The 20895-nt window shown below is 48.4% G+C and overlaps 1 protein-coding gene across 1 annotated transcript in view; it reads right to left on the bottom strand.

Annotated features, from left to right (window-relative positions):
* LOC143986919 (ALK tyrosine kinase receptor-like) overlaps positions 1–20895 on the bottom strand; it is a gene marked incomplete at both ends in the record, with an annotated part of 240164 nt that overhangs the window by 180448 nt on the left and 38821 nt on the right. The window contains 1 exon segment of the mRNA XM_077485327.1: positions 838–1033. Coding sequence (XP_077341453.1) covers positions 838–1033 — 196 coding nt within the window.

The raw sequence follows: 20895 nt of genomic DNA, 5'->3' as shown, positions 1-20895 counted from the left end.
GGGTACAAATGTACCCCTATCATTTCACAAAAAAAGTGTGAAAATGGTAAAAATGACATGACACGGCTTGGGGACAATTCCTTTATAAAAAAATAAAAATGTCCCAGGAAGTCTTCTTCTTCTCTTGCTCTGCGGATGGACCGAAAAAGAAAAAAAACAAGAAATGTCTGACCTCTGTTATCGCCATCAAGGGTTTCTCCACCAACTACTAAGTCATGTTTTGCTTGGGGATCAAATACTTATTTTACTCACTGAACTGCAACTCCATTTATAACATTTGTATCGTGTGTGATTTTTGGTTGATCTTCTGTCTCCATCATATAAAATCCACCTCTGATAACAATTATAGACCCTTCATTTCTATGTAAGGGGGCAAAACTCACACAATCTGCATGGGAGACGATCGATATTCCCCCCTCTGTATATAGTGCATCAGTCGCTTGTGTCACTGTGAGTCGCTCTTCATAGTGCAATCCACCACACAGCACGCAGCTCAATGCTGATCAACAACAGAACGGGCTTTATACATCAGATTTACTATCAGAGACTTAAAGGAGAAGTTGACCCCTAGGAGCGGGTTATACCCATATTTATGGTGTAAGGTGTAACACGCCCCCTATGGACCCGCCTCCCGCCACCAGAGCTGTGACAGCGGGACGGGGGATCCTCTCCCTGCTCCCGCTGTCACATTTTTTGGAAATCGGCTAGGCCACATATGTGCATACAAAATGGAAAAAAAAAATTTTTTTGCCTTTAGTTGTACTTTACAGGCCATCGATCGCTTATATCTCCTTTATTTGTGGCGTGAACAGCAGCACCGGGCGTTTCACCACTCACCGACTTTTCTCCAGCGTCGGCGAAGCTTCAACAACCGAAATCAGCAGGTTTTCCGGCTGCAGGCGGAGGATATATCTCCCGGTCTTCTGCAGGAACACGGCGACCTCCACCCTGCAGGTGGCGCTGTTACTGCGCAGCCAGGGGCTCATCACTGCAGGACTGCGATCGCCGCCGGAGCCGAAGAACAAGAAGTGACCTAAAACACAAACACAGCGAGGACGTCATTCATAAATAAGAGTCACTAAACGCACATCATAAAATGGTGAATAAATGGCGTATTCCATGCAGGTCATACTCATCACTGTGAGATTCCCTTTCTGTATACTGCACCAACCCTGCTGCTCTCTATCTCCCCCTCCTGTCCATGTCCCCAATGCAGTTAGAGATTTTGCAGCTGTGGTGTCAGCTCTGCACATGCTCAGTGAGTGTCTATGCTGAGCATTTCCTCCCTATCACATCTGAGCGGCCCATGTGATTATAGAGTCACTCATGTGGGCGTAAACAAAGTGGCAGGCCACTCCCCCTCCTCGCCCACTTAACACAATGGGGGCGGGACATTACATGTAGATTGATGGAGGCTTCACCTCCCTCTTATTCTAACAGGCTGACACACCGTGTTATTGTCAAAAAATAATAAAGATTTAATTTCAAATATATATTTGTATGACAATGTATCGATATTATTTAATTTTACTCCAAAGGTTGTTTTTTTTTTTTTTTTTATGTTGAACATGTGACCAGCGGCAGAGAGTCAACTAGAAGCTCCTCCTACTTATGTTTCATTGCAGACAGGCTGGGAGAGAGCCAGGTCATGTGACAGCTGGATATCCAATAGGAAAAAGGGACTTGGAGGATTTTTTTTTATTATTATTAAATAATTACAGCGCCGTTATCCCCATACAGAGATAGAAGGGAGAATGGAAATGAAACATTGTGTGTTTAGTGTCACTTGATGTGGCCATAACAAGTTTAATAATCAGAAAATAAAATGTGCGATAATAATAAAAATCTAAATGTAATAAAAAAGTATTTAAATGAATTAAATTAAATGAATATATTGATATATAATTGCATTAACCTCTTGCTGACCAGCCACTGTCATTATACGGCGGCGGGTCGTCTCTCCTGCGTACGTGTAATTCGGTCTGTGCAGGGAGGCTAGCAGGCGCATGCGCTCCCGCCTCGTGCCCTGGGAGCGTGACTCGATGTCCGCCGGCGACCCCTTCTGATCGTTGTATAAATGTCACTGGTCCCAAAAAGGTGTCAAAAGTGTCTGATCTGTTCACCGCAATGTCGCAGTGCCGCTAAAAATCGATGATCACTGCCATTACTAGTAAAAAAAAATAAAACGTATAAAAATAAAAAAAAAAGTCATAAATCTATCCCCTATTTTGTAGACGTAATAACCTGTATGTAGAAGAATACATATTGGCCTAAAGACGCAGCCGAACAGGGGTAGGATAGGCTTAGGTTAGAATTGGAATAGGGTTAGGGGTAGGTTAGGGTGAAGGGGTTATTGTTAGAGTTAGGGTAGAATTATGACACCAACAGCTCCTCTCCTCCGCCTTTCAACCCTGTAGCTCCTCTCCGTCTCTCTTCTGCCCCTGTAGCTCCTCTCTCCCTCTCTTCTGCCCCTGTAGCTCCTTTCCTTCTCTCTTCTGCCCCTGTAGCTCCTCTCTCCCTCTCTTCTGCCCCGTAGCTCCTCTCCTTCTCTCTTCTGCCCCTGTAGCTCCTCTCTCCCTCTCTTCTGCCCCGTAGCTCCTCTCCTTCTCTCTTCTGCCCCTGTGGCTGCTCTCCTTGTCTCTTCTGCCCCTGTGGCTCCTCTCCTCCTCTTCTGCCCCTGTAGCTCCTCTTCTCTCTTCTGCCCCTGTAGCTCCTCTCCTTGTCTCTTCTGCCCCTGTAGCTCCACTCCTTGCCTCTTCTGCCCCTGTAGCTCCTCTTCTCCTCTCTTCTGTCCCTGTAGTTCCTCTGGTCCTCTCTTCTGCCCCGTAGCTCCTCTCCTTGTCTCTTCTGTCCCTGTAGCTACTCTCCTTGTCTCTTCTGCCCCTGTGGCTCCTCTCCTTGTCTCTTCTGCCACTGTGGCTCCTCTCCTCCTCTCTTCTGCCCCTGTAGCTCCTCTTCTCCTCTCTTCTGTCCCTGAAGATCCAGTTGCTTGTTGTCTTAGTGGAGACCTGACCAGCCTGTGGATATACACTGTGCCAGCTTGACCACCTATAACCCAGTGGTCCACCCTTTGTGGTAAGAGGCCCGGTGTGTTGATGTTCGGTGGAGGATATCATTACTCACTCTAGTCATGGACTTTGGTGGCTGTGTTTGTGGACATTTATGAATCCATTTTTTTCCATATTATTATTGTTACCAACAGTTTTATGCTCGCTGCTCCTCAGAGCCCAAGCGCAGAGAATATTCTCTATTCGAATGTTTAATAACTAGGAAGCCTTCCTCAGCAGTCCTCTCTTCTTCCAGGAGGTCTCCATGGGGTCTGATAAGAAAGGGGAACTCCTCACAGACCCCTCCGAGGACACGGAACCAGAGTCAGTCTACAGATTTTATTGTATTTATTTTAGAGACAAAACTTGAGATTCACTTTAAACTTCCAGAATGTGGAAAGTGAAAATGCAACCTTTCGGGAGGGGGAGGGGGAGGGGGGGAGCCCCCACTGCAATTTTTTCTCTCTCCAATCTGAAGCTGGCCGCCGTCCCGGCAATGCCGTCCATCTCTATGTGGGTTCCTTCACCTTTACATAATATCCTACAAGAGTCTAATTACACGAGGCCGCTGCATCGGCTCCGAAATGACAATCGGGGGATTAGACGGAGGGGGAGAAATATCGGTAAATTCCAAAGGTCGCACTTTGGTCGCTGAGGAGGAATGGAGGGAATTCTCTCAAATTGCATTTTGATCATTACACACATCCATGAAATGCCATTTCCTTATATTACAATGCAGCTCTGTGAATGAGAATCATCGTATTGTATGGCCAGCCGGATTCCTATTACCGGCTCCATCAACTAGACTTATGTAACAATGTTACCACCAAGCTGGAGGGACAGGGAAAGAATACAGGGTGCTGAGAGAGAATACAGGGCACCAGGAGAGAATACAGGATGCCAGGGGAAATACAGGGTGCAGGGAGAAAATACCGGGCACTGGGAGATAAAACAGGATGCCAGGGAAAATACAGGGTGTAGGGAGAGTATATAGGGCGCTGGGAGGTAATACAGGATGCCAGGGGGAATACAGGGTGCGGGGAGAGAATACAGGGCGCTGGGAGGGAATACAGGGTGCCGAGAGGGAATACAGGATGCCAGGGGGAATACAGGGTGCAGGGAGAAAATACAGGGTGCAGGGAGAGAATACAGGGTGCAGGGAGAGAATACAGGGCACCAGGAGAGAATACAGGATGCCAGGGGGAATACAGGGTGCAGGGAGGAAATACAGGTGCAGGGAGAGAATACAGGAACCTGAGAGGGAATACAGGATGCCGGGGGGAACACAGGGTGCAGGGAGAAAATACAGGTGTAGGGAGAGAATACAAGGTGCTGGGAGAGAAAACAGGATGCCATGGGGAATGCAAGGTACAGGGAGAGAATACAGGGTGCAGGGAGAGGATACAGGGCGCTGGGAGGGAATACAGGATTCCACGGGGAATACAAGATGCAGGGAAAGATTACAGGGTGCAGGGAAAGAATACAGGATGCCAGGGGGAATGCAGGGTGCAGGGAGAAATTACAGGTGCAGGGAGAGAATACAGGAAGCTGGGAGGGAATACAGGGTGCAGGGAGAGAATACAGGAAGCTGGGAGGGAATACAGGATGCCGGGGGGAACACAGGGTGCAGGGAGAAAATACAGGTGTAGGGAGAGAATACAAGGTGCTGGGAGAGAAAACAGGATGCCATGGGGAATGCAAGGTACAGGGAGAGAATACAGGGTGCAGGGAGAAAATACCGGGCACTGGGAGGGAATACAGGATGCCAGGGGGAATACAGGGTGCAGGGAGAGTATACAGGGCGCTGGGAGGGAATACAGGATGCCAGGGGGAATACAGGTTGCAGGGAGAGAATACAGGGTGCTGGGAGGGAATACAGGATGCCATGTGGAATGCAGGGTGCAGGGAGAGAATACAGGGTGCAGGGAGAGAATACAGGCTGCTGGGAGGGAATACAGGATGCCATGGGGAATACAAGGTGCAGGGAGAGAATACAGGGTGCAGGGAGAGAACACAGGGCGCTGGGAGGGAATACAGGATGCCAGGGGGAATACAGAGTGCCGAGAGGGAATACAGGGTGCAGGGAGAGAATACAGGGCGCTGGGAGGGAATACAGGATGCCAGGGGAAATACAGGGTGCAGGGAGAAAATACCAAACACTGGGAGGGAATACAGGATTCCAGGGGGAATACAAGGTGCAGGGAGAGAATACAGGGTGCAGGGAGAGAACACAGGGCGCTGGGAGGGAATACAGGGCGCTGGGAGGGAATACAGGATGCCAGGGGAAATACAGAGTGCCGAGAGGGAATACAGGGTGCAGGGAGAGAATACAGGAGAGCAAAAGAGAGAGAAAGAGGGTAGAGATAGAAGAGAAAAGAGAATGGGGGGGGGGGGGGGGGTATGGAGAGAAAGAGAAGAGAGAAGAGGAATGGTGACTATGACCCTAAGAACACCATCCCTACAGTCACACACGGAGGGGGGAACATGAACACCATCCCTACAGTCACACACAGAGGTGGGAACATGGGACACCATCCCTACAGTCACACACGGAGGTGGGAACATGAACACCATCCCTACAGTCACACACGGAGGGGGGAACATGAACACCATCCCTACAGTCACACACGGAGGTGGGAACATGAACACCATCCCTACAGTTACACACAGAGGTGGGAACATGAACACCATCCCTACAGTCACACACGGAGGTGGGAACATGAACACCATCCCTACAGTCACACAAGGAGGTGGGAACATAAACACCATCCCTACAGTCACACACGGAGGTGGGAACATGGGACACCATCCCTACAGTCACACACAGAGGTGGGAACATGAACACCATCCCTACAGTCACACACGGAGGGGGGAACATGAACACCATCCCTACAGTCACACACGGAGGTGGGAACATGAACACCATCCCTACAGTCACACACGGAGGTGGGAACATGAACACCATCCCTACAGTTACACACAGAGGTGGGAACATGAACACCATCCCTACAGTCACACACGGAGGTGGGAACATGAACACCATCCCTACAGTCACACACGGAGGTGGGAACATGAACACCATCCCTACAGTCACACACGGAGGGGGGAACATGAACACCATCCCTACAGTCACACACGGAGGTGGGAACATGAACACCATCCCTACAGTCACACACGGAGGTGGGAACATGAACACCATCCCTACAGTCACACACGGAGGTGGGAACATGAACACCATCCCTACAGTCACACACGGAGGTGGGAACATGAACACCATCCCTACAGTCACACACGGAGGTGGGAACATGGGACACCATCCCTACAGTCACACACGGAGGTGGGAACATGGGACACCATCCCTACAGTCACACACGGAGGTGGGAACATGGGACACCATCCCTACAGTCACACACGGAGGTGGGAACGTGATGCTATGTGGCGGTTTCTCTGATAAAGGTACAGGCCGACTTTGCCCTATTGAGGGGCCAATGGACGGGGCCATGTATTGTAAGATGTTGGATGAGAACCTTCTTCCCTCATCCAGAACACTGAAGATGGGTCATGGATGGGTCTTCCAGCATGACGATGACTCAAAACATACCACCATAAGGCACAAAGGAGTGGCTCAAGAGAAGCACATGAAGGTGTCAAGAAACCTTCAGGATTTAGAGAAGATCTGTAGAGAAGAGAGGAGAAAATCCCTCCTGAGATGAGTGCGAACCTCATCACCACCTACAAGAAACGTCTGACCTCTGTGATCACCAACAAGGGTTTCTCCACCAACTACTAAGGGGATCAAATACTTATTTTACTCACTGAACTCCATTTATATTGTGTGATTTCTCTGGAGTTTTGGTTGATCTTCTGTCTCCATCATATAAAATACAATTATAGACCCTTCATTTCTATGTAAGGGGGCAAAACTCACACAATCCTCGGGGGAGGCGATCGTTATCCCCCCCCTGTGAGTTGCGGTGCGGGGGATGGATCCTCATTGTGTTTGGTGGTGATTCTGATTTGGGGGATAATTAGAGAGAAATATCTGAAGATTTTCAGCATCATTATATAACAGATGAAGAATTGATAAGAATTTCTCTCTATTATTTAGGGATGGAATACATTTTGTGCTCCTAAATCCCCATCCCCCACCTTCACCAAATCTATATAATGAATATAGCATGGCGTACTCCGGGGGCCCCAAACTACAAGCCCCCCCCCCCCCCAGTATCGGTCTTCTTTGGTCCCGGTGTTTTCCCCATAAGACTTTTCTATCACCGGCCCAATCGATCCAATTTGCAGAGTCTCTATAGACACAAGCGGGTTCTCCGGTCTTCTTCAGAACCGATCTCCCCCCTCCCCCCCTTCCAGCGATCTCCGGCCCTCTTATAAAAGTGATTTTCCCGCCAACTAACTGCCCTGACCCGGAATCCTTCCATAAAAATGGTAGAATCTGCTAAACTGGACCAGGTGCCACACAATCGTACATTTGGGGGGAGGCGTGTCTTATACGGGATCGGTTCTGGTTATTGATGATGGTAATGGATGGATTTCTAATGGCCGATTCGTCGCTCGCTGTAATTGTCTTTCAAATGATGAGATCCATTCGCCTTCCACTCGATGTGTTGAGATTTAAAAGAAAAAAAAAGTTCTCTTTCATTTTATGGACACAAATCATATCTCATCGTTGTTCTGTGTGATCGTCAATGGCGGGAATAACACGCCGCCATCTTGTCGCGCTGTCTTCTGTTTGGGAGATGATGGGATGGAGAGGAGTTCATCTGATCTTAGGAATGAAATGCTCAGATTGTCTCTGTTCCGGGATGACGGAGGAAATGAGAATGTGAAGGAGCCGCGGTGCCGAAAGTTTACATTCAGACATAACGTCTTCTTTAAGTTTAGGATAGAGAGTGGGGGAGGGGGGGGGGGGGGCAGGGCTTCTGTTGGGTTTTCTCCTGTCCAGCCCTCCATTAGAGAGATTTTCTCACTGATCTTTCCGACCACCTACCTCTCCGCACCTTCAGTGTCACTCAGGCAGCCCGTACCCCATACACGGACTGAATCCTGTACCTGTGAGGCAAGCAAGGCGTTTGCCCTTGGGCGGCATTTTTCAGGCAGAAGGTGACGCGAGGGGTGCCACGGACTGACCGTCAGTGATAGGTGGGCAAGCGGAAGAAGGAGGCGGCGGTGGCTGCAGCCCCCGATCCTGGAACAAGCTCACTTGCAGAGCAGATCGGTTCCTGGGCTGTGATCTGCCTCGGTGTAGTATGGGGGAAATGGGGGGATAGGGGAGCCTCCCTCCCTCTCATCCCCCTCCTGTCTCCTGCCCCTTCTCTCCTCCCCCCTCTTTCTCTCCCCCACCTCTTCCCCCCTCACACCCCCCCCTTCCCCTCTCTCTCCCTCACCCCCTCTCCCTAACCCCCTCTCTCCCTCACACCCCCTCTCTCCCTCACACCCCCTCTCTCCCTCACCCCTCTCTCTTCCCCCTCTCTCCTCTCCCCCTTCTCTTTTCCCCCCACATCTCTCACCCTCACCTCCCTAACTCTCACCCACCTCACTTTCTCCCCCTCTCTCTTTTTCACCCACTCTCTCTCTCCCAACCTCTTTCCCCCTCTCTCTCCCACCCCCACTCTCTCTCACCCCACCTCTTTTCCCCCTCTCTCTCTCACCCCCATCTCTCTCTCACCCACCTCTTCCCCCTCTCTCTCTCACCCCCACTCTCTCTTACCCCACTTCTTTCCCCCCTCTCTCCTCACCCCCTCTTTCCCCCACTCTCTCTCACCCCCGCACCCCCTGTCTTTTCCCACTTACCCCTTTCTCTCTCTCACCCCCTTTCTCTTTTCCCCACTCTCTCTCAACAATTTCCCCCTCTCACCCCACCTCTTCCCCCCCTCTCTCTCTCTCACCCCATCTCTCCCCACCTCTTCCCCCTCCCCCTCTCTCTCCCTCACCACTTTCCCCCTCTCTCCCTCACACCCCTCTCTCTCCCCCCACTTCTTTACCCCTCTCTCTCAAGCCTTTCTATTTCCCCTCCATCACTTTCACCCCCTCTCCTCTTTCCCCCTCCCTCTCTCACACCCACCCTCCCTCACCCATTTCCCCCTCTCTCTTTCCCCCACCTCTTTCCCCCCTCCCCCACCTCTTCCCCCCCCCCCCTATCTCTCTTTTCAAGTTTTAATAGGAGGTGGAGCCTAGAGATGAAGGAGTGGATCTTAAACAGGAAGGGGTGGGGCACATTTATATGGAGGGCGATTTTAGTCTTGACCAGGGCAGCACTAAATTCCAAAATACCCCACTGCCCGCAACCATGGATTTTAAAGCATATAAATGGAATAAATAGGAATACAGATATAATGAAAAAGTGAAATAATTTATAATGATAATCAGAGAATGTGATGTGAATGGTGGGTGGAAGACGGGCGCTCTTCACTCACAGGTCACACTCTTATTTACCCTCAGTGAATATCGAATTTATTTACATCTTTATTCGTGTCTATTTCTTATTACATAGCTTCACTTTGTTCTGATAACTTTCATATTTTACACGTTTCCTTTAGTTATAGAGAACTACTTTTTGATTTTCTCAGGGATACCCCCTCGAGACCTACCCCTCGAGACCACTCCTCGAGACCTACCCCTCGAGACCTACCCCTCGAGACTTACCCCTCGAGACTTACCCCTCGAGAGCACCCCTCGAGACCACCCCTCGAGACCACCCCTCGAGACCTACCCCTCGAGACCAGCCCAGCATATGGGACGTGGGGCTGGATACAAAGCAGTTCCTTCTCCAGCTCCCTCCCCACCTCCCTTCACATATTTTGGATGGGGGTGGGGTCCGATCTCAGGTCATCGGCGTCACGCTTAAACAGGCCCTGCGAGTGGCGAGCTGACCCACAAAACATTGGGTGCTAAAATCTGGTGCGTGGCGGTGTGTGTTTAAAGCCCCTCAACCACTTTTACAAGGTGGTCTTAAAATAAAGACTATCCCTCCCACTACCCTTCGTTCCTGGCTAGGCAGACATTTAACCCTTTGATTAAATATTTAACCCCTTTCCAGCCAGTGACATTAGTACAGTGACAGTGCATATTTTTACTATTGATTAGTATTAACGTTAATGGTTCCCACAAAGTGTCAGTTAGTGTCAGAATGTCCGCCACAATATCACAGTCCCGCTATAAGTCGCTGATCACTGCCAATTATATATACACAATTTTTTTTTTTAAATAGAACTGGATTGGTTGGTGACGATTAATTATTTTCCTGGAAGAAAACATTGTATCGGATATCCCGCCGTCACATTTAGGACAGGCAGCGTACCACCGCCGACAGTCTGCCCTCTATATGTATGAAGACAGCATCGGATTTACATGGATTCTGAAGGGCTCCTATTTCAGACGTCGGACGGCCGTCACCACAAACGAGGGACAATTCATTCATCAAACCAACCAAATCACATATGAAGCAGCTGAAGGGATTTTCTACTGTTTGGCGCAATGTAAATAATGACTTTATTTTTTCCCCACGTGTCTGACAGACCTGCAGATGGCGGTCCGAGTGATGATGTCACAGTGCATTTGACTAATAGAACCAATTACATCCTGCTAATAAAGACAGAGATGTTTATCACATTCATTAGGAAAATAAGCGTGTTGTGGTGGAGAAGGATGGAAGATTGAGGCGGATGCTACATAAATGTTAATTGCCTTATATAAAACATCTCCTAATTACACCAAATATCATTAAAGCTGAGCTCTCTTCTACTACAGGGAATGGAGGGGGGGTAGGAGACACCGGAGAGGGGGGTATAATACCTCTTCTATTACAGGGGATGGAGGGGAGGTAGGAGACACAGGACACCGGAGAGGAGGGTATAATACCTCTTCTATTACAGGGGATGGAGGGGAGGTAGGAGACAAAGGAGAGGGGGATAAAATACCTCTTCTATTACAGGGAATGGAGAGGAGGTAGGAGACACAGGACACCGGAGAGGGGGGTATAATACCTCTTCTATTACAGGGGATGGAGGGGAGGTAGGAGACACAGGAGAGGGGGATATAATACCTCTTCTATTACAGGGAATGGAGGGGAGGTAGGAGACACTGGACACCGGAGAGGGGGGTATAATACCTCTTCTATTACAGGGAATGGAGGGGAGGTAGGAGACACTGGACACCGGAGAGGGGGGTATAATACCTCTTCTATTACAGGGAATGGAGGGGAGGTAGGAGACACTTGACACAGGAGAGGGGGGTATAATACCTCTTCTATTACAGGGAATGGAGGGGAGGTAGGAGACACAGGACACCGGAGAGGGGGGTATAATACCTCTTCTATTACAGGGAATGGAGGGGAGGTAGGATACACCGGAGAGGGGGGATAATACCTCTTCTATTACAGGGAATGGAGGGGAGGTAGGAGACACAGGACACTGGAGAGGGGGGTATAATACCTCTTCTATTACAGGGAATGGAGGGGAGGTAGGAGACACTGGAGAGGGGGGTATAATATCTCTTCTATTACAGGGAATGGAGGGGAGGTAGGAGACACAGGACACCGGACAGGAGGGTATAATACCTCTTCTATTACAGGGGATGGAGGGGAGGTAGGAGACACCGGAGAGGGGGGTATAATACCTCTTCTATTACAAGGAATGGAGAGGAGGTAGGAGACACAGGACACCGGAGAGGAGGGTATAATACCTCTTCTATTACAGGGAATGGTGGGGGGTAGGAGACACCGGAAAGGGGGGTATAATACCTCTTCTATTACAGGAAATGGTGGGGGGTAGGAGACACCGGAAAGGGGGGTATAATACCTCTTCTATTACAAGGAATGGAGAGGAGGTAGGAGACACAGGACACCGGAGAGGAGGGGATAATACCTCTTCTATTACAGGGAATGGAGGGGAGGTAGGAGACACAGGACACTGGAGAGGGGGGTATAATACCTCTTCTATTACAGGGAATGGAGGGGGGGGTAGGAGACACCAGAGAGGGGGGTATAATACCTCTTCTATTACAGGGAATGGAGGGGAGGTAGGAGACACCAGAGAGGGGGGTATAATACCTCTTCTATTACAGGGAATGGAGGGGGGGTAGGAGACACCGGAAAGGGGGGTATAATACCTCTTCTATTACAGGGAATGGAGGGGAGGTAGGAGACACAGGACACCGGAGAGGAGGGGATAATACCTCTTCTATTACAGGGAATGGAGGGGAGGTAGGAGACACAGGACACTGGAGAGGGGGGTATAATACCTCTTCTATTACAGGGAATGGAGGGGGGGGTAGGAGACACCAGAGAGGGGGGTATAATACCTCTTCTATTACAGGGAATGGAGGGGAGGTAGGAGACACCAGAGAGGGGGGTATAATACCTCTTCTATTACAGGGAATGGAGGGGGGGTAGGAGACACCGGAAAGGGGGGTATAATACCTCTTCTATTACAGGGAATGGAGGGGAGGTAGGAGACACAGGACACTGGAGAGGGGGGTATAATACCTCTTCTATTACAGGGAATGGAGGGGAGGTAGGAGACACAGGACACCGGAGAGGGGGGTATAATACCTCTTCTATTACAGGGAATGGAGGGGAGGTAGGAGACACAGGACACTAGAGAGGGGGGTATAATACCTCTTTTATTACAAGGAATGGAGAGGAGGTAGGAGACACAGGACACTAGAGAGGGGGGTATAATACCTCTTTTATTACAAGGAATGGAGAGGAGGTAGGAGACACCAGAGAGGGGGGTATAATACCTCTTCTATTACAGGGAATGGAGAGGAGGTAGGAGACACCAGAGAGGGGGGTATAATACCTCTTCTATTACAGGGAATGGAGAGGAGGTAGGAGACACAGGACACCGGAGAGGGGGGTATAATACCTCTTCTATTACAGGGAATGGAGGGGAGGTAGGAGACACAGGACAACGAAGAGGGGGGTATAATACCTCTTCTATTACAGGGAATGGAGGGGAGGTAGGAGACACAGGACACCGGAGAGGGGGGTATAATACCTCTTCTATTACAGGGAATGGAGGGGACGTAGGAGACACAGGAGAGGGGGGTATAATACCTCTTCTATTACAGGGAATGGAGGGGAGGTAGGAGACACCGGAGAGGGGGGTATAATACCTCTTCTATTACAGGGAATGGAGGGGAGGTAGGAGACACAGGACACAGGAGAGGAGGGTATAATACCTCTTCTATTACAGGGAATGGAGGGAAGGTAGGAGACACCGGAGAGGAGCGTATAATACCTCTTCTATTACAGGGAATGGAGAGGAGGTAGGAGACACAGGACACCGGAGAGGAGGGTATAATACCTCTTCTATTACAGGGAATGGAGGGGAGGTAGGAGACACAGGACACCGGAGAGGGGGGTATAATACCTCTTCTATTACAGGGGATGGAGGGGAGGTAGGAGACACCGGAGAGGGGGGTATAATACCTCTTCTATTACAGGGAACGGAGGGGGTAGGAGACGTAGGACACCGGAGAGGGGGGTATAATACCTCTTCTATTACAGGGAATGGAGGGGAGGTAGGAGACACAGGAGAAGGGGGTATAATACATCTTCTATTACAAGGAATGGAGAGTAGGTAGGAGACGCAGGACACCGGAGAGGGGGGTTAATACCTCTACTATTACAGGGAATGGAGGGGAGGTAGGAGACACTGGAGAGGGGGGTATAATACCTCTTCTAATACAGGGAATGGAGGGGAGATAAGAGACGCAGGACTTGGAGAGGGGGGTATAATACCTCTTCTATTACAGGGAATGGTAGGGGGTAGGAGACACCGGAAAGGGGGGTATAATACCTCTTCTACTACAGGGAATGGAGGGGAGGTAGGAGACACAGGACACTGGAGAGGGGGGTATAATACCTCTTCTATTACAGGGAATGGAGGGGAGGTAGGAGACACCAGAGAGTGGGGTATAATACCTCTTCTATTACAGGGAATGGAGGGGGGGTAGGAGACACCGGAAAGGGGGGTATAATACCTCTTCTATTACAGGGAATGGAGGGGAGGTAGGAGACACCGGACACTGGAGAGGGGGGTATAATACCTCTTCTATTACAAGGAATGGAGGGGAGGTAGGAGACACAGGACACTAGAGAGGGAGGTATAATACCTCTTTTATTACAAGGAATGGAGAGGAGGTAGGAGACACCAGAGAGGGGAGTATAATACCTCTTCTATTACAGGGAATGGAGAGGAGGTAGGAGACACCGGAAAGGGGGGTATAATACCTCTTCTATTACAGGGAATGGAGGGGGGGTAGGAGACACCAGAGAGGGGGGTATAATACCTCTTCTATTACAAGGAATGGAGAGGAGGTAGGAGACACTGGAGAGGGGGTATAATACCTCTTCTATTACAGGGAATTGAGGGGGGTGGGGTAGGAGACACCAGAGAGGGGGGTATAATACCTCTTCTATTACAAAGAATGGAGGGGGTAGGAGACACTGGAGAGGGGGGTATAATACCTCTTCTATTACAAGGAATGGAGAGGAGGTAGGAGACACTAGAGAGGACGGTATAATACCTCTTCTATTACAGGGAATGGAGGGGGGGGGGGGGGTTAGGAGACACTAGAGAGGAGGGTATAATACCTCTTCTATTACAGGGAATGGAGGGGGGGGGGGGTTAGGAGACACCGGAAAGGGGGGTATAATACCTCTTCTATTACAGGGGATGGAGGGGAGGTAGGAGACACCGGAGAGGGGGGTATAATACCTCTTCTATTACAAGGAATGGAGGGGAGGTAGGAGACGCAGGACACCGGAGAGGGGGGTTAATACCTTTACTATTACAGGGAATGGAGGAGATGTAGGAGACACTGGAGAGGGGGGGTATAATACCTCTTCTAATACAGGGAATGGAGGGGAGATAAGAGACGCAGGACACCGGAGAGGGGGGTATAATACCTCTTCTATTACAGGGAATGGTGGGGGGTAGGAGACACCGGAAAGGGGGGTATAATACCTCTTCTATTACAGGGAATGGAGGGGAGGTAGGAGACACAGGACACTGGAGAGGGGGGTATAATACCTCTTCTATTACAGGGAATGGAGGGGAGGTAGGAGACACCAGAGAGGGGGGTATAATACCTCTTCTATTACAGGGAATGGAGGGGGGGTAGGAGACACCGGAAAGGGGGGTATAATACCTCTTCTATTACAGGGAATGGAGGGGAGGTAGGAGACACAGGACACCGGAGAGGGGGGTATAATACCTCTTTTATAACAAGGAATGGAGAGGAGGTAGGAGACACCAGAGAGGGGGGTATAATACCTCTTCTATTACAGGGAATGGAGGGGGGGGGGGGTAGGAGACACTGGAGAGGGGGGTATAATACCTCTTCTATTACAGGGAATGGAGGGGGGGGTAGGAGACACCAGAGAGGGGGGTATAATACCTCTTCTATTACAGGGAATGGAGGGGGGGGGTAGGAGACACTGGAGAGGGGGGTATAATACCTCTTCTATTACAGGGAATGGAGGGGGGGTAGGAGACACCGGAGAGGGGGGTATAATACCTCTTCTATTACAGGGAATGGAGGGGGGGTAGGAGACACCAGAGAGGGGGGTATAATACCTCTTCTATTTCAGGGACCTTCTATTTTATTTGATCCTGCCCGGGTCTCTTTAATAGAAAGTTTAATTTTAATAAATGCAGGAAAAGCAGGAAAAGTCTTCCGTCTCTTTAATTGGCGGTTTACAGACGATAATATTCGGCGTGTTGCGATTTTCCTGGCAGCCGCCGTAAAGCTCGTTATATGATAACAACAGAAAATTGCGTATCTGGTAAATTCAATAGAAAATAATAACTGGGAGAGGAAAGGAGTCTGCTTTGTGTTCAGGAGACAAATCAGGTTAATGATCTCCTCTCTCATACGGAGAATTCCAAATGACATCACCGGGATGTCCAATCAGGGCCAATCATCGCAGAGATAACGCCGCAACAGATTGCCGAGGGGCCGCGGTTTGGTCTGCGCTAATTCCAGGACTGAGAAAACACACATAATAAATAATTGGAAGAAATTGGTGAAACAATTACAGCTAACAGAATAGAAGAGCCTGAGAATGGGATCGGGACGATCGTCTGGGGACGACAAATCTCCATAAATCACATTTCACATATTTTCGGAGTCATCGCGTTTCATTACGTTTGTGTCATTGATGAAGTCCAGAACTTGTATGAATGATGTGCATTTATGTCATTTGAGAAAGGGAAAGTTTTCTTTATTTTTAGTGAGAGGACATTTTATTTTATCATTACACAGCATCTCCCAAAAGTAAGTACACCCCTCAGTGACATTTCTTCTCTCTTTTCATGTGACAACACTGAAGAAATGACACTTGTCTACAATGTAAAGTAGTGAGTGTACAGCTTGTATAACAGTGTAAATTTCCTGTCCCCTCAAAATAACTCAACACACAGCCATTAATGTCTAAACCACTGGCAACAAAAGTCAGGACACCCCTAAGTGAAAATGTCCAAATTGGGTCCAAAGTGTCAATATTTTGTGTGGCCGCCATTATTTTCCAGCACTGCCTTCACCCTCTTGGGCATGGAGGTCAGCAGAGCTTCACAGGTCACCACTGGAGTCCTCTTCCCCTCCCCCATGATGACATCACGGAGCTGGTGGATGTTGGAGACCTTCCCCTCCTCCACCTTCCGTTTGAGGATCCCCCACAGATGATCAATAGGGTTTAGGTCTGGAGACATGCTTGGCCAGTCCATCACCTTTACCCTCAGCTTCTTTAGCAAGGCAGTGGTGGTGTTGGAGGTGTGTTTGGGGTGGTTATCATGTTGGAATACTGCCCTGCGGTCCAGTCTCTGAAGGGAGGGGATCATGCTCTGCTTCAGTATGTCACAGTACATGTTGGCATTCATGGTCCCCTCAATGATCTGTAGCCCCCCAGTGCCGGCAGCACTCATGCAGCCCCAGACCATGACACTCCCACCACCATGCCTGACTGTAGACAAGACACACTTGTCTTTGTCCTCCTCACCTGGTTGCCCCCACACACGCTTGTCACCATCTGACACCAAATACCTTTATCTTGGTCTCATCAGACCACAGGACATGGTTCCAGTAATCCATCTCCTTAGTCTGCTTGTCTTCAGCAAACTGTTTGTGGTCTTTCTTGTGCATCATCTTTAGAAGAGGCTTCCTTCTGGGATGACAGCCATGCAGACCAATTTGATGCAGTGTGCGGCGTATGGTCTGAGCACTGACAGGCTGACCCCCCCACCCCTACAACCTCTGCAGCAATGCTGGCAGCACTCATACGTCTATTTCCCAAAGACAACCTCTGGATATGACGCTGAGCACGTGACCTCAACTTCTTTGGTGGACCATGGCGAGGCCTGTTCTGAAGGGAACCTGTCCTGTTATACCGCTGTATGGTCTTGGCCACCGTGCTGCAGCTCAGTCTTGGCATTCTTCTTATAGCCTAGGCCATCTTTATGTAGAGCAACAATTCATATCTTCGGATCCTCAGAGAGTTCTTTGCCATGAGGTGCCATGTTGTACTTCCAGTGACCAGTATGAGAGAGTGAGAGCGATAACACCAAATTTAACACACCTGCTCCCCATTCACACCTGAGACCTTGTAACACTAACGAGTCACATGACACCGGGGGAGGGAAAATGGCTAATTGGGCCCAATTTGGACATTTTCGCTTAGGGGGGTGTACTGACTTTTGTTGCCAGCGGTTTAGACATTAATGGCTGTGTGTTGAGTTATTTTGAGGGGACAGGAAATTTACACTGTTATACAAGCTGTACACTCACTACTTTACATTGTAGACAAGTGTCATTTCTTCAGTGTTGTCACATGAAAAGAGAGAAGGAAAGATTTACACAAATGTGACTGAGGGTGTACTTACTTTTGTGAGATACTGTATGTATATACGTATATATATATTACTCTGCATCCCATGCAGCCTATATCTACAGTGCATTCCGTGGTGTGTTGTTTCTACTACACTTCAGGCGGTGTACACAGTATATAATACAGTATAGTGTGGTGTACACAGTATATAATACAATGTAGTGCGGTGTACACAGTATATAATACAATGTAGTGTGGTGTACACAGTATATAATACAATGTAGTGCGGTGTACACAGTATATAATACAATGTAGTGTGGTGTACACAGTATATAATACAATGTAGTGTGGTGTACACAGTATATAATACAGTATAGTGCGGTGTACACGGTATATAATACAATGTAGTGTGGTGTACACAGTATATAATACAATGTAGTGTGGTGTACACAGTATATAATACAATGTAGTGTGGTGTACACAGTATATAATACAATGTAGTGTGAACAGGGAGTTTTGGGACTTTAATTGAAGCACCTGGATAGTGGAGGTGAGTTTTGACCATATTTAGATGTTTATTAATTGTTTGTTCAGTGGAAGACCATAAATTTTAGAAATAGAACATATTCATAATATATATATCAACATAAATGTAATAAAAACACAATGTATAGTATCCACATAACAATGTTTCACAATATTAAATGCAAAAAATAAATAAATGAAGTGGCATGGTATTGCCCAAGACTGCCAGCCCGGCATTGACAGGTATGCTCACATGGTAGATATGCATCCACTAAAAACAGTTATTGTTTGGTTAAGTATACAATCTATAATAAAATGAATATAATTCCATAAAAAATGTAGCTGGAACATCAAAATCAAAAGCTCGACGCGTTTCGTGGGTAATTTCCCACTCATTTATACATTTTTTATCTCATAGGAATTCTGTGGTAGCATCAGCTCCTGATGAGTGGGAAATTACCCACGAAACGCGTCGAGCTTTTGATTTTGATGTTCCAGCTACATTTTTTATGGAATTATATTCATTTTATTATAGATTGTATACTTAACCAAACAATAACTGTTTTTAGTGGATGCATATCTACCATGTGAGCATACCTGTCAATGCCGGGCTGGCAGTCTTGGGCAATACCATGCCACTTCATTTATTTATTTTTTGCATTTAATATTGTGAAACATTGTTATGTGGATACTATACATTGTGTTTTTATTACATTTATGTTGATATATATATTATGAATATGTTCTATTTCTAAAATTTATGGTCTTCCACTGAACAAACAATTAATAAACATCTAAATATGGTCAAAACTCACCTCCACTATCCAGGTGCTTCAATTAAAGTCCCAAAACTCCCTGTTTACTTGAATTTAATTACGGGATGGAGGCACATATCCATGCTTCATGCAAAGTCCCAAAAAACCCCCCTCTACTCCACTGACAATGTAGTGTGGTGTACACAGTATATAATACAATGTAGTGTGGTGTACACAGTATATAATACAATGTAGTGTGGTGTACACAGTATATAATACAGTATAGTGCGGTGTACACGGTATATAATACAATGTAGTGTGGTGTACACAGTATATAATACAATGTAGTGTGGTGTACACAGTATATAATACAGTATAGTGTGGTGTACACAGTATATAATACAATGTAGTGTGGTGTACACAGTATATAATACAGTATAGTGTGGTGTACACAGTATATAATACAATGTAGTGTGGTGTACACAGTATATAATACAGTATAGTGCGGTGTACACGGTATATAATAAAGTGCAGTTTGGTGTTGCAAAATAAAATGCACATCATGTCCGGAAGGCCACCAAGGAGAGGCAGACGCTCTAAAGGCCCCTAAAGAGGAGGAGCAGGCTCTGTGTCAACAGTCAATAGTGCTGGTGGTGGACGTGGTGCATCCTCAGCCGGTGGCCGTGGGGCACGCTTTTCCTTTTTTTCAGCTGCTGGCCGTGTTATTGAGCCAGAACATACAGAAGAGTTGGTGGAGTGGATAACAAAGCCGCCCTCATCCTCCTCATCCTCTGTCCCCCAGGCTCAGAGTAGTTTGCCTTCCAACGCAGCTGCCAAAGCGGCCTATTCCACCAGCTCCTTGCCCAGTCACTCCTTCTGTAGCCCCACCATCATGCATGGAGGAGTCCCCAGAATTATTCGACCACAGTGTCGGGTACATGCTGCAGGAGGATGCGCAGCGATTTGAAGGCTTCGATGTTGGTTCCCAGGTTTAGGAAGGGAGTAATGTGACCCTAGAGAGAGGGGGTGCCACAGAAGGACAAGAAACTGGCAGTCATGTTCCCCCAGCTGCAGCATACTGCCAAGTTTTCTCCAGAGAAGAGGAGGGAGGGGATGATGTGGTCACTGACTCTAATTGGGTGCCTGAGAAAAGAGAGGAGAAGGAGGCACAACTCCAATGAGGCAGGAAGTCCTCTAGGGGGCAGCTTAAGGGCAGCCACCCTATTGCATCACACCGCAGAGCTCCTCAGGTGCAGGGCTGACTCCACGCTGACTTTTCAAAGTTCCTTGGTGTGGGCCTTTTTCAACACGTGTGCAGCAGATCCCACCATCGCTGTTTACAGCCTATGTCTTAAGTGGATTGAGTGTGTCCAGAACAGCAGCCGCTTGGGCACCACATGCTTGACTGCTTATGCATGTGCGTGGCGTCCAGTGTGCACACGCAGGAGAGCGCCAATTGGCGCCAGACGGCCTACTTAAAGGGGGTCCCAACCACTGATCTGTGCTGACTAATCTTCAGCTGTGCTCCTGTTACCCTGAAACCTGTGTTTGCCCCATCTGATTCCCGTTGCTGACCTTGGCTCCTGTTGACCCTGCTTTTGGATTCCTTTTATCTGATCTCTGGTTTCTGATCCCGGCTTCCCATCTGACTTGTTTCTGCCTGATGTTCCGGTACCCCGCTGCCCACCTGTTAATGATCCCGGCTTCCTCTCTGACCTGCTTC

This window comes from Lithobates pipiens, unplaced genomic scaffold (genome assembly GCF_037356315.1).
Source record: "Lithobates pipiens isolate NorthernLeopardFrog02 unplaced genomic scaffold, aLitPip1_a1.2 Scaffold_18, whole genome shotgun sequence".
Taxonomy (NCBI): domain Eukaryota; kingdom Metazoa; phylum Chordata; class Amphibia; order Anura; family Ranidae; genus Lithobates; species Lithobates pipiens.
The sequence above is the reverse complement of the archived record's forward strand: the minus strand, read 5'-3'. Positions and strand labels throughout refer to the sequence as shown.